The sequence below is a fragment of the Oreochromis aureus genome, linkage group 3 (assembly GCF_013358895.1).
Source record: "Oreochromis aureus strain Israel breed Guangdong linkage group 3, ZZ_aureus, whole genome shotgun sequence".
NCBI lineage: Eukaryota > Metazoa > Chordata > Actinopteri > Cichliformes > Cichlidae > Oreochromis > Oreochromis aureus.
This window is the reverse complement of record NC_052944.1, coordinates 85,349,593-85,364,355: the sequence shown is the minus strand read 5'-3', so window position 1 is coordinate 85,364,355 and position 14,763 is coordinate 85,349,593. Positions and strand designations below refer to the sequence as shown.

General features: G+C 40.0%; 1 protein-coding gene, 2 long non-coding RNA genes and 1 pseudogene across 4 annotated transcripts; 2 read left to right on the top strand and 2 right to left on the bottom strand.

The window, feature by feature from the left end:
• The first annotated feature begins 452 nt into the window (after positions 1-452).
• LOC120438920 lies at positions 453-1,431 on the top strand. Its single transcript, XR_005612252.1, has 5 exons — positions 453-691; positions 956-1,017; positions 1,093-1,155; positions 1,240-1,299; positions 1,382-1,431. It is a non-coding gene; the product is annotated as an uncharacterized LOC120438920 (long non-coding RNA).
• A 231-nt stretch (positions 1,432-1,662) lies between these two features.
• On the bottom strand, positions 1,663-2,669 carry LOC116327737 (annotated as a pseudogene).
• Positions 2,670-6,087: 3,418 nt separating this feature from the next.
• On the top strand, positions 6,088-7,943 carry LOC120438981 (nuclear factor 7, ovary-like). The gene is made up of 2 exons (XM_039609613.1): positions 6,088-6,209; positions 6,311-7,943. Exon 2 carries the CDS (start codon positions 6,328-6,330, stop codon positions 7,717-7,719), a length of 1,392 nt encoding a protein of 463 aa, XP_039465547.1. The 5' UTR covers positions 6,088-6,209; positions 6,311-6,327; the 3' UTR covers positions 7,720-7,943.
• Positions 7,944-11,667: 3,724 nt separating this feature from the next.
• Positions 11,668-14,763, bottom strand: LOC120437735. 2 transcript variants are annotated; one of them, XR_005611372.1, is made up of 3 exons: positions 14,669-14,763; positions 12,536-12,691; positions 11,668-12,106 (listed from the first exon to the last, which is right to left on the bottom strand). It is a non-coding gene; the product is annotated as an uncharacterized LOC120437735 (long non-coding RNA). The 2 variants fall into 2 exon arrangements; XR_005611373.1 differs by lacking the exon at positions 14,669-14,763 and adding an exon at positions 12,837-12,892.

Here is a 14,763-nt window from a genome sequence, read left to right as displayed (position 1 = left end):
CTGATTAGTGGAGCACAGATTAAGCGAGTCACCATGGAGACGGAGGGAAAGAAGGCGCCGTCAATGTATTTTACAGGCTTGAGGCCGAAATTCTGATGGCAGCATATGCCGATAACATGCAAATTTTGCGGAAAAAAAGTAACACAGCCTCAGCTGCAAAAGAAAGGGAGCATGCATGGCAAAACATAGCCGACAGAGTCAATGCGTGAGTGTTAATTTAAACATTGATCTAGGGATTTCCACCCATTTAACACGTTATTTTATTATATTTCATTTTATTTTTTAGTTTATACATTTTATTTTGTGATGTGATGTGAGCGCAGGTGCAACCCAACAGGCCCCAAACGTTCCTGGCAGCAAGTAAAAATGAAATATAAAAATATAGTCCAAACAGGTAAGGTGTAATTGTATTATGTACATTAATTTTCTTTCTGTAAGCACTTATTGAAATTATCTGAGCACACTACAAGTACATATTTGCTTACTCTGTATGCTCAAATGTGACCCGTTATAGCCAACAGAAAAAAAGCGGAGGCCCGAAAAACAGGTGGGGGTCCTCCAACATCACCACTCACAGAGGCTGAGCAGTTGGCCCTCAGCCAAAACAGTGGGCGCCCTGTGGCTGAAGGCATCTCTGCGGGGACATCCTCTGAGTCAATAACCCCGCAAGACACAAGTGCCTACATAAGAGGTAAATTCAAAATAATACATGATGTGCATACATCCTTTCTTCACAGTCACCTTTGCAGTGTTACTCATTCATTTGATAAACTCTTTACCATAATGAATTATTTTGTAGTGAAGTTATTTTCCTACTGATTTTGCCTTCCTCAGTCTTGGTTGTCTTTGAGAGCATAATGACAATGAAGTGTAAGGTGATTGGTATATGTTTGTTAATTGCCATTTGGTCCCTTGTAAGTTATAAGTGACCTGTATAAACCTCATATTCTATCAGTTGATGGTGATGGTGTACTGCATCTGGTGCAGCCTCCTGTTGAGCCAGACCAACATGCAGTTGTGAGTACTCTTAATACTCCACAGATTATATGAGTTTACAGTAGAACAGCAATGTTGTTAATGTCTTTACTACAGGAAAATAATGAAGAAACATTGACAGCTGTTACAGAGGAGGAAGCAACAGAGACACTTTATGAGGTTTACATCTTACAATGGAAAATATAACAATTGAATAAAATGTGGTACTATAATAAAACCATGGACTTTCTATGTCTCTAACAGAGTGATGATGGAAATGCAGAGGAAGAGGGTCCAGCCACTTCTCCAACAAACCTTTCCTCAGTAAGATGTTCAGCACTGATTTACAACCAACCTAAGTAGGCATGTACTATGAATGTCAATGCTATTTCCTGTGTTTCCATAGCTCCCTGTAAAGCAGCTGTACAAGACCTATTTGATCAAGAAAATAAAAAAAATGTGACTTGGAAATGGAACACTTCAAGCAGCAGATCCAAAAGACCAAGATTGAGATTTTACTGCTGGAACATCAGTTAAGGGTGGGTGAAGTGGTCAGAGATGGACGAATTATTTCAGTGTTTGAACAACATAATAATATATTTATTAATACTTTGTGTACAGGAAATACAGGCGACCAATAAAGCCAGTTGAACAAAAAATCTGTTTATTCTTCTTTCAACATGTTGAGGTGATGGTCAATGCTGTGGGCCTGGTTCAGGGTCAGGGTAAGGGGTAAGCAAATAGGGTAAACATGGATACCCCCTATCACCAAGCAAGTAGCCAGTGAACTCTCCTAAGACAGAAGGATACACTTCAGTTCAAATGTCCCTGTAGCAATTGGTCTTTATATATTTTAAAGTATTTTCAACTCACCATGTCCAAATTTTGTGCTCAGTGTACATTCACGAAAAATTCGTGGGTCATGAACAGAGCCTGGCCACTTGGTTTCCACATTTGTGATAATGTTGGCAGCATCACATATGATCTTCACAGTGCAGAGAACACAAATTAGCATCCATTACCATAATGAAATAATGTGTTAGTTTGAAATGCTACAGGGAACTATGTACCTGTACATTAATGCTGTGGAAAGACTTCCTGTTCACATAGTCTCCTTCATTTACTGAAGGAGCAATGATTGGAATGTGAGTGCCATCTATACAGCCAATCACGCCGGGGAACCCTGAAAATAAATGTAAAATTTAAGTAGTAGTTCAAGTATCACCACATCATGAATTAGGTTTTGTTCATCCTGATACCTGCAATTTTGTCGAATCCCTCTTTGATATATCTTGTGGGTCTATGACCGGGGAACACCACAAACGAGTACAGGAGACGTTTCAGTGCAACTGTAACATTCCTGACTGCCCGACAGACGGTAGCCTTGGAAACGTGCTCAGCGTCACCAATATTATACAGAAAGCTCCCGTTTGCAAAAAAAAAACAAAGTGCAATACAAATAATATGTACAGAACTGAGAGAATGTCCGCGATGTGTCACATGAGCAATATAAGGCCCGAGGATGTTATTCAAATAAATTATCGATTGTGCTGAAAAACAGTAACGTTCACACAGAAAATCATCAGGAAATGATAAAATGTCCAAACGCGCTCTAATCACTCTCTCCCGGCGGAGAGCTCATGGAGAATTTGGGCTTCAACATCTACTGGCTCTTCAAGGAAGGGGCACGCCATGTCTGACACTTCCTACAGTCAGGTTTCTGACAAAGAGGCGGAGAAAGTCAGGGTTAGTTGAAGTAAACCTGCTAGGGGGCAGGTTAGCTTCATGGAGTGTGTCGTCATAGTAACTCACTCAGAATTAATCTAAACTCGCTTTGTGAAACCGAAAAACCAGAGTTTTCGTTAACTCAGGGTATACTTACTCAGAGTTTGCACTAAACCGGCTTTCTGAAACAGGGCCCTGATCAGCCATTATATATACCTCTGTGTGTCATTTCATGTTTAGGTCAGTTATGTTTGTTTGGGCAGTTGCTTGGTTTGTTAAGTTTGCAGTCGTTGCCTGAGTTTAGTTTTGTTTCATTGACCTCTTTTATTAGCTCAGTATTTATTACTTTTGTAAATATAATTTTTGGGTTAAATGGCAACCCTGTTTTTCAAATAATTCCTGTGACTCCTCCTGTTTTCAACTCAGTCCATCACATACCAACAAAATGAAGATGTATACAGGGAGTGCAGAATTATTAGGCAAATTGTATTTTTGAGGAATAATTTTATTATTGAACAACAACCATGTTCTCAATGAACCCAAAAAACTCATTAATATCAAAGCTGAATGTTTTTAGAAGTAGTTTGTAGTTTGTTTTTAGTTTTAGCTATTTTAGGGGATATCTGTGTGTGCAGGTGACTATTACTGTGCATAATTATTAGGCAACTTAACAAAAACAAATATATACCCATTTCAATTATTTATTTTACCAGTGAAACCAATATAACATCTCCACATTCACAAATATACATTTCTGACATTCAAAACAAAACAAAAACAAATCAGCGACCAATATAGCCACCTTTCTTTGCAAGGACACTCAAAAGCCTGCCATCCATGGATTCTGTCAGTGTTTTGATCTGTTCACCATCAACATTGCGTGCAGCAGCAACCACAGCCTCCCAGACACTGTTCAGAGAGGTGTACTGTTTTCCTCCTTGTAAATCTCACATTTGATGATGGACCACAGGTTCTCAATGGGGTTCAGATCAGGTGAACAAGGAGGCCATGTCATTAGTTTTTCTTCTTTTATACCCTTTCTTGCCAGCCACGCTATGGAGTACTTGGACGCGTGTGATGGAGCATTGTCCTGCATGAAAATCATGTTTTTCTTGAAGGATGCAGACTTCTTCCTGTACCACTGCTTGAAGAAGGTGTCTTCCAGAAACTGGCAGTAGGACTGGGAGTTGAGCTTGACTCCATCCTCAACCCGAAAAGGCCCCACAAGCTCATCTTTGATGATACCAGCCCAAACCAGCACTCCACCCCACCTTGCTGGCATCTGAGTGGGACTGGAGCTCTCTGCCCTTACCAATCCAGCCACGGGCCCATCCATCTGGCCCATCAAGACTCACTCTCATTTCATCAGTCCATAAAACCTTAGAAAAATCAGTCCTGAGATATTTCTTGGCCCAGTCTTGACGTTTCAGCTTGTGTGTCTTGTTCAGTGGTGGTCGTCTTTCACCCTTTCTTACCTTGGCCATGTCTCTGAGTATTGCACACCTTGTGCTTTTGGGCACTCCAGTGATGTTGCAGCTCTGAAATATGGCCAAACTGGTGGCAAGTGGCATCTTGGCAGCTGCACGCTTGACTTTTCTCAGTTCATGGGCAGTTATTTTGCGCCTTGGTTTTTCCACACGCTTCTTGCGACCCTGTTGACTATTTTGAATGAAACGCTTGATTGTTCGATGATCACGCTCAGAAGCTTTGCAATTTTAAGACTGCTGCATCCCTCTGCAAGATATCTCACTATTTTTGACTTTTCTGAGCCTGTCAAGTCCTTCTTTTGACCCATTTTGCCAAAGGAAAGGAAGTTGCCTAATAATTATGCACACCTGATATAGGGTGTTGATGTCATTAGACCACACCCCTTCTCATTACAGAGATGCACATCACCGAATATGCTTAATTGGTAGTAGGCTTTCGAGCCTATACAGCTTGGAGTAAGACAACATGCATGAAGAGGATGATGTGGACAAAATACTCATTTGCCTAATAATTCTGGACTCCCTGTACAGAATTAATGGAAAGCCACAGAAAACGAAAGCTGTCCTCTTCTACCGAGCCACCTATGAAGAATGCAAAACTTACAGATTCTTTCACTGGCTCTAGGCGGGTAATGCAAGCAACATTTGAGAAGCTTCTGCTTATATCGATAGTTGATGCCACTGCTGCAGAAACTACCAATGATCAATACAAGAGGCTGTCTTGGTCTGCTTTTGCAAAATGTCATGCTCTGTGGAATAAAACCAGCGGGTCAATCATGGCTTATGAAACAGTGGAACGTGAGTGGAAGTTGCAGTTTCTTCGACCCAACCAGACACATTGGAACTCCCTGTTGTGTGCATTCATAAAGAGCAAGGAGAGAAAGCAATCTGCAATGTTTGCACTTCATAAAGATGTAAGTTGATGAAACTTGTTTTTTTAAATAATAATGTGTGAATTTTTGGATACTCGACTCACCTCTGGTAATAACTTACCTGTTAGCTTGGGGTGCAAATGAGGAGACATGCCTGGGTTTGTGGCATTATCATCATCTGAGTTGACAGAATCAGATTGATTGTAAATATCTGTGTATTTGTAACTGTAATGTTTTCTTAACATTTCAATAAATCAGATCTTATTTCAAACAAGGTCTCCTGATCCAGGACTGGAAATATCAGCTATTCGATCTACTGCATCCATTTGCAGTCATGTTTCTGTCTCTACGAGCCGCTCACATCACTTGACATTTTTCTAAGTACAGGTCATTCCACATAAATTTATCAAACACCTCCCACCTGACCATCGAACATCTGCCTGAAAAAACTCCAGCTGAAGGTTTTAAACAACATTTCTTACAAACTCAAACTGATTAAACTGTGCTTCAGAGAATAAAGAGGAGGACTTAAAGTCAAAGGTTAAATTGCATCTAGAGCTGTTGTTTGTGTCTGACAGAATTTGATGTTGGTGTTGACCTGAAGGAAAAATAGCTGCTGGTAACTGCTGGTTGTTCAGTGAGAGGAGCCAAAAACACACATTTAATATTCATTTCACTTTTATAGGTCTGTAACAAACTGAATCCACCTTAACACCACCTGTGTTTGTGTGACTGCATTACACTCCCACTGCTGGGAACCTGACAATTAACCAAAACAAAGTCTTTAATAAAAGCTGACAGACAGCTGCAATGCTGAGTCACACTTTATTTTCTGAGCTTCATGCTGTGACCTGTTTTACAGTTGGTGGCACCTAAATGACTTAACTCTGGAATGAAACACACCCTCGTTTATGGGTGAAGCAACAGCCTTTGTAAAGTGAAGGTGAATGAAATTCCGCCCCTCACATCACTTACCTGAGACAAACCGGGAAACGGGCTGTTCTTCTTCCTCAGTGAAGAGAGATGCACAGACGATCAGACCGAGTTCAGACCAAACCAGCAGCTTCCTCTGAGTGAGTCCAGCTACAGGAGAGAAAAGTGGAAACTCCAACACTGCTGCTTCAAGCTGCTGACGCTCCACACACTGAATGTGAGTTTGAGCAAAAACACGACTCAAAGGAAGTTTCAGTGAAGGTAGTAGAGGAGGGAGGGGAGCCAGGACTGACTGTACTTCCTGTCTGCTGTTTTCAGCTTCACTCACAGACTCAATGGCTTCCAGATCAGAGGAGGATCTCTGCTGTCCGGTCTGTCAGGAGGTCTTCAGAGATCCTGTTCTTCTGTCATGTAGCCACAGCTTCTGTAAAGACTGTCTGAAGAGTTGGTGGAGAGAGAGACCAACACACCAGTGTCCACTTTGTAAGAGAAGATCTTCAAGGGAAGAACCACCTTTAAACCGAGCTTTAAAGAACCTGTGTGAGTCGTTCTTACAGGAGAGAGATCAGAGAGCTTCAGAGGCTCTCTGCAGTCTGCACTCTGAGAAACTCAAACTCTTCTGTCTGGACCATCAGCAGCCAGTGTGTGTCGTCTGTAGAGGCTCAGAAAAACACACCAATCACAGATTCAGACCCATCGATCAAGCTGCACAACAACACAAGAAGGAACTTCAGGAAACTCTGGAGCCCTTAAAGAAGAAGTTAAAGGTTTGTGAAGAAGTTCAAGTGAAGTTTGGTCAAACAGCAGAACACATTAAGGTCCAGGCCCGACACACAGAGAGGCAGATTAAGGAGCAGTTTAAGAAGCTTCAGCAGTTTCTAGCAGAGGAAGAGGAGGCCAGGCTGGCTGCACTGAGGGAGGAAGAGGAGCAGAAGAGTGGGATGATGAAGGAGAAGATGGAGGCTCTGAGCAGAGAGATAGCAGCTCTTTCAGACACAGTCAGAGCCACAGAGGAGGAGCTGAGAGCTGAAGACGTCTCATTCCTGCACAACTACAAGGCTGCAGTGGAAAGAGTCCAGCGCTGCCCCCTGCTGGATGATCCACAGCTGCCCTCAGGAGCTCTGATCGACCAGACCAAACACCTGGGCAACCTGGCCTTCAACATCTGGAACAACATGAAGGACATGGTCTCCTACACTCCTCTCATTCTGGACCCAAACACTGCTCATCCAAACCTCATCCTGTCTGAAGATCTGACCAGTGTGAGAGGAGCAGGAGAGAGGCAGCAGCTTCCTGATAATCCAGAGAGGTTTGATAATTACATCTCTGTCCTGGGCTCTGAGGGCTTTAACTCAGGGACTCACAGCTGGGATGTCGAAGTTGGAGACAGTATAGTGTGGTTAGTGGGTGTGTTGGCAGAGTCTGTGCAGAAGAAAGGAAACATACAGTCTGGATTATGGAGAATAGGGTTTTATAAAGGTAAATACTCATCATGTTCACCATTAACTGGATCCACTGCTCTCTCAGTACGGAAGAAGCTCCAGAGGATCAGAGTGAATCTGGACTGGAACAGAGGAAAGCTGTCGTTCTCTGATCCTGATACTAACACACACATACACACCTTCACACACACTTTCACTCACAGGATGTTTCCATATATTAGCACTGCTGTTAAAGTGAAGGTGTTGCCATTGAAGGTGTCATTGTCAGTGCAGCAGATGTGTTGAGGATGATGATGTTTCTAATGTTGTTTCCTGTCAGTGAATTGAAGCTGTTAAACTGCAGCTGTCCTCCTGCTGCCTCGTTGTTCCAAAGCTCTTTGTTTCTCTTTTAGTTCTCACTGTTTCTTTCTGTTTCTGCTGTCCACCTTTTCACATGGAAAATCATTTCACTGTTTCTCACTGAATGACTCCCCAAACTAGATTTGAAATTCTATCAACTTTCTAATCATTACAAGTAGAGCTGGGCGATAGAACGATAATGATATGTATTGCAAAATAACTTTTTCTCGATAGAAAAATTAAACTATTGCGATAGGCCTCATCTCTCTTGTCCTCTTTAAAAAAAAAAAGAACAGCCAATCCAAATTAAGTAGCGCAGAGCCGAACCAATCACAGCCGCAGCGTCACGTCACATGACTTGTTACGTACAGCACAAGCGCCAAGGCGCACATGTGTATTTGTTTTTGCAGCCGTGCAGCCCAGGTAATGAAGGAAAGGAGTTTGCCGATTAGAGAAAAATCAACCGAGAGCGTGAGCGAAGGTTACCGAAGAAAAAACAGATGATGGTTCCAATGCCGGAGAGCTTGTCGAACGGAAGGGCCACAGAAGTTCCGTAGTGTGAAGGTATTTCGGCTATTTCAAGTCTGACCAAAAACAGAGTAGCGCACACTTTAAATTGTGCCGAAAGCAAGTCTGGAAATACAATAAACCGGTGCATGCTCAATCTCTGACTGAAAGCGCTAATTCGTCATTCGGCTTTTGTCAGACTAAAGTAACTGTTAAAACTGTTTGAAAAGCTAAGCTATACAACAAGGAGAGATTGAGAATTTCCTTTTAGTTTCTCAGTTTATTTGATATTGACAAAAGTTAGTCTTTTTGTCTGTTCTTCTGTAAAACAAACTAAGATTTATTTTTAGAATTAATATTTTGTTTCTAAGTGGAATTGACAATTTAGTAGTCTGTTTTGTTTGTTCTATTTTGAAACTTAAACGCTTTAGCGGCTGCCTTTTGTGTAGTTTGCAATATTTGCCTTTATTTATCTGAAACTGAAGTCTCATGTTCCTTAAGTACATCTACCCTGTTGAACTTATTATGGGAAATGAATATTTTAATTAAAACAAGCTGCTAATTATTTCACATTTTACTTGTGAGCAATGGCACATTTAAATCTTACAAATATAGTTGTTTGGCTTATATCGTGATATATATCGTTATCGCCTGAAATGAAAAAAACATATCGTGATATGAAAAAATCTTATATCGCCCAGCTCTAATTACAAGTGATTCATGTTTCTATTTGATGTGTGTAAATGGAGATGATTTAGTTTGCTGGGATATGGACTGACATGTGTTGAATGGGAGGAGCAGTTTGTTGTTGTCTTCTTGTCTGTTTATGACAACAATAAATATTTTGTTGAAATAATGATTCATGTTTAACTCCATATACACTGAAAAAAATAATCAGTGGGATAAACATAAAAAAATTATTGTAATCGGTTGCACGAAATTAAGTTATGTTTGGTTAGCCTTAGTTTTTTTATGTTATACCTGCACACATTTTTCTGGTAACATGAACATGACTTTTTTTATGTTGTTGTTATGTTTTTCATTCCGGTCAAATATTTACAGAAACCACTTGTTTATCAGACATGAACTTTTTGTGTTAATTGTATTGGACTACTATGTGTTATATTGACAAGATTATTTTATGGTAAGCTTATTTTATTTTATAACAAATTTCTAATATAATCTAATATATAATTGAGTGTTCAATAAATAAAACTAAATTAAGGCTGATCTTACTGTATGTACTGTACACTTTTCAATCAAAGAAAAAAGCAAAACATTTTTGAACAATGACCTGTATTTTTGAAAATACTACACAGTTGTAACAATGGACTTTCAATTCAGGCTTCCAAAATATACATGAGTCATATTTGTACAATGCATCTCTTGAAAAACATTCCACAACATTCCTCAAAGTTATCTGCTGTAACCTGGATTCAACATTGTGGGGCCTTATGACATCACGCTTATGTAAAAAATAGTTTTTTAAATGTAAGAACCTTAAGGTAATATGGCAACAGGGGTGTAATTATTAAAATGACACAAAGAAGAGACTTAAAATAACATTATAACCCACAGGCACAAAACCAAGAGACCTAAACTGATTAGTATTGGCTTGCTTCTATCACTAAACATCACAATCACTAATACTAGACCATGCAATCTGTTTGTAGTGGTGCACCTTGGGAAAGAAATTGCAAACTGGTGAAATTGATGCAAGGCACCATTTCCATTGAGAAAAATGGACATTCAAAGTTTGAATTTTTTTTCAAAAGAGCCATGGCTTGAAAAGTGAGCACTGAACACTGCAGTAATACAGGGAGTGCAGAATTATTAGGCAAATGAGTATTTTGTCCACATCATCCTCTTCATGCATGTTGTCTTACTCCAAGCTGTATAGGCTCGAAAGCCCACTACCAATTAAGCATATTAGGTGATGTGCATCTCTGTAATGAGAAGGGGTGTGGTCTAATGACATCAACACCCTATATCAGGTGTGCATAATTATTAGGCAACTTCCTTTCCTTTGGCAAAATGGGTCAAAAGAAGGACTTGACAGGCTCAGAAAAGTCAAAATAGTGAGATATCTTGCAGAGGGATGCAGCAGTCTTAAAATTGCAAAGCTTCTGAAGCGTGATCATCGAACAATCAAGCGTTTCATTCAAAATAGTCAACAGGGTCGCAAGAAGCGTGTGGAAAAACCAAGGCGCAAAATAACTGCCCATGAACTGAGAAAAGTCAAGCGTGCAGCTGCCAAGATGCCACTTGCCACCAGTTTGGCCATATTTCAGAGCTGCAACATCACTGGAGTGCCCAAAAGCACAAGGTGTGCAATACTCAAGAGACATGGCCAAGGTAAGAAAGGCTGAAAGACGACCACCACTGAACAAGACACACAAGCTGAAACGTCAAGACTGGGCCAAGAAATATCTCAAGACTGATTTTTCTAAGGTTTTATGGACTGATGAAATGAGAGTGAGTCTTGATGGGCCAGATGGATGGGCCCGTGGCTGGATTGGTAAAGGGCAGAGAGCTCCAGTCCGACTCAGACGCCAGCAAGGTGGAGGTGGAGTACTGGTTTGGGCTGGTATCATCAAAGATGAGCTTGTGGGGCCTTTTCGGGTTGAGGATGGAGTCAAGCTCAACTCCCAGTCCTACTGCCAGTTTCTGGAAGACACCTTCTTCAAGCAGTGGTACAGGAAGAAGTCTGCATCCTTCAAGAAAAACATGATTTTCATGCAGGACAATGCTCCATCACACGCGTCCAAGTACTCCACAGCGTGGCTGGCAAGAAAGGGTATAAAAGAAGAAAAACTAATGACATGGCCTCCTTGTTCACCTGATCTGAACCCCATTGAGAACCTGTGGTCCATCATCAAATGTGAGATTTACAAGGAGGGAAAACAGTACACCTCTCTGAACAGTGTCTGGGAGGCTGTGGTTGCTGCTGCACGCAATATTGATGGTGAACAGATCAAAACACTGACAGAATCCATGGATGGCAGGCTTTTGAGTGTCCTTGCAAAGAAAGGTGGCTATATTGGTCGCTGATTTGTTTTTGTTTTGTTTTTGAATGTCAGAAATGTATATTTGTGAATGTGGAGATGTTATATTGGTTTCACTGGTAAAAATAAATAATTGAAATGGGTATATATTTGTTTTTTGTTAAGTTGCCTAATAATTATGCACAGTAATAGTCACCTGCACACACAGATATCCCCCTAAAATAGCTAAAACTTAAAACAAACTAAAAACTACTTCCAAAAACATTCAGCTTTGATATTAATGAGTTTTTTGGGTTCATTGAGAACATGGTTGTTGTTCAATAATAAAATTATTCCTCAAAAACACAACTTGCCTAATAATTCTGCACTCCCTGTAAAGGCCCCAGTTGAAAAGTGCCAGAAAAATAAGTTTCACTATGTACTGCAACTTTACCAGTGCTGGCTTAAAAGAAAGGATGGTACATATTCGAAGAGGTAAACATGTTGTTCCCACATCATAACTGGAAAACTGTTCAATCGTACAGTCTGGTCCTGAAAACCTGGGCCTTCTTTGAAAGGCTGTTCCTTTTGAGCTCCATAACCAGTTTCTATAATACCTCGAAGGTATACTTTTCCAGTGGGTAGGTGAGGTTCAAAGTGTACATTAGTCCAAACAGCATTGCAGCTGCTAGGGTATAGTTATCCAAATCCTGCCAGACTCTCTGGCCTTCAAGGACTATCCCGATGTCCTCAGGGCTGCCATTGGCATCTCTTGTCTTTATGATGTAAATTCCCATGGTTGTTTCCTTATTAGATCGTTGGATAATGGCTTCATCTGTGGCCTAGAAAATGCAGAATTCCACAATTTAATTAAACAGAACACTGGTCAAAGAACATTATACCAAATCTTATTTTAATCTGTGTCACTATTCCAAAAATGTTAACATTAACACATTAGGTGAACAAAAATGGATTCATTACAGCATGTGATTTGAGTCCTCAGAATGCTTAAAAAGGTAATGCATTTCTGAAGTGAAATCTCCATGCAAAGAAGCAGAATACTGTCAGAGCATAGAGAGGTGTTCAACTATGAACTCCACACATAGTTCTAATGCAGGTAAAAGGAAAAAAACAAAACAAAAACGCACCCATGGTAAATTGTGAAAATCCCAGGTGATTTTCAACATACTCCTGGCATAGAGTGACAAGCAGCATTTTGTTAAAATTATTATTTTCCCTAAAGTGTATACACAAATTATTTTTTTTCTTACCTGGGCCGTGGGCTCCAGAATGTTCTGAAGTCTTCTTCCTATTTGTCCTCCTCACCTTTTGAAGACCTTTATTAGTTTTTCAGATAGCACATCTATCTGCGAGAGTAATCTGGACTGCAGTGGCATGGTGGTAATGCACTTAAACTCTGCATTTATCTAAAAAGAGAAGTTGTCACATAAAAATGCAGTCAAAATCTCAGATCTCACAAGGTTACATCCACACAAAGTTGTTATTTTTGTCATATTACTATTTATTAGCTATGGGTCCCATGTTGCTGAGCAGTTCCATAGTTGCCCTTACTTCCATACCACCCAAAGCCTGTTTGCAACCACAGCAGTTGCCTCCTTCTGGCCATTTTGCAGCTCTGAAAATGACCCAGAAACTACATCTATCATTGTCATATACACATTAAGGTCTTTCATTAATACATAGTTAAATTAGTTAATTTGACCTTTCCAGAAAATTTACCTTACAGAATGTGAGATAACATATGCAAATCTTCACTAGTAAATAAAATAATGTTATTAAAACCTTAACTGTAACACCTCTACGTAACAGCGCTAGAGAATTGTTCTGAAGCAACACCAATCTGCCCTTCAGCAGGGATAAGCACCATATATCGACACAGAAAAAAATAAATTTAACATATTTATATTGTCATTTTTTTCTTATCACTTTAAGCCCTCCTCTCAGTCTCTCTATAAATCAGTTAAAATAATTTGTTGGGTTTTTGTGTGTCTATAACATGTTATCAGTACATTACATTCACTGCCCCAGAACATGAAATAAAGCCCCACGTCATGCACTTCCTCTCCTAATGAGTACTGCATAGGTGTCATGCCCTAAATAAACCGACTTTAGTGAAGACCCTACCCCCCGGAACACACACACACACACACACACACACACACACACACACACACACACACACAGAGCCCACCCCATGGCAAACTAGCTTGTTTAACTGTTTAACTAAAACATTTTAGGTACAACCAGTTAACTAAATGGACACAAGTTTGTTAGTCTGTATTCACTGAGAAAAAACAAGCGAATGTGACTGGGCACACACTGAAAAAAAGCTAATGCACATAATATTGTCCCGCAGCTTAAGCTAGCATTATTGTTAGTTAACTTAAGGAATGACTTGTTTTTTCCATTATGTTGCTCAATGGCAATTCATGAGAAAAACTTCCCCATCTAATGGATGTTCTCTTCGTTTCCTCTCAAACATGTAGTTTTCAGTTTACCTCGACAAAGTAAAGCTCAGCACCAAAGGTAAACGAAGCGAAGACAAAAAATGGCGGACCGCCACACTGAATTTTCCCTCGCAGAACACACCCTGGGGGGTGGAGTTTCAACAGAAAACATAACTATTTTCTGTTATTTTGACATGACTGGTTTTAAAAGACTGAACATCCTTCTAAAACAAGTGAAAGGCGTGAGACTTAATTATGTTTAGACCAAAAATATAAATGATTCATGTTGGATATATTTACTGTATTTTTACTAATTTAACAACCTCATCATTGCATTAGCTTTATGCTATAGCATTACGCTTACATTAGCTTGAAGCTCAAGGTCGTCATTTTATTTAATTTCTTTTTCTGGGCTTACAAACAGGACACACAACATTTAGATAACCATTACACTGAATCTTGTGTCTGTGTTGAGTCTTCCAGCTGCTGACTACAGAAGCTAGACTGACCTTTTAGCATGTTTATAGCGGCTGTGGCTATGTGCTGGTAATGTTACAATGTGTGCGCAGTCACATTGGCAGCAGACATGTTTCAACAAACTAGTCATATCCCGGCCCTACATTAGCTTGTTTAATGGTTAAGACACTGCAGGTACCTCCACTTACTACAGACACCGATGCAAGTTTGTAATAGTCTGTTAATTTAGACTGAAAGAATATACAAACAATATTAACTCACATTATATATGTTAATTACTAATTTGCTTATCGCATAATTTCGGTTACCATTAGCTAACTGGAGCCTAACATTGGCCTTTCATGGTTTTCGATAAACAGCCCACATACCTGTAAAATAACAACACCCCAGTAAAAGTCCACATATATAAAGGGTCTACACTCTTTCTCACTGGTGTGTTAGCTTTAAAATCTTATTTACCTTCAAGTGTAAAACTCCAGATGGTAGTAGATTTTCCAAAGCGAGAGACAAAAATGGCGGACAGTGCAGCCGATTTTTCCTTTTTTTTTTCCTTT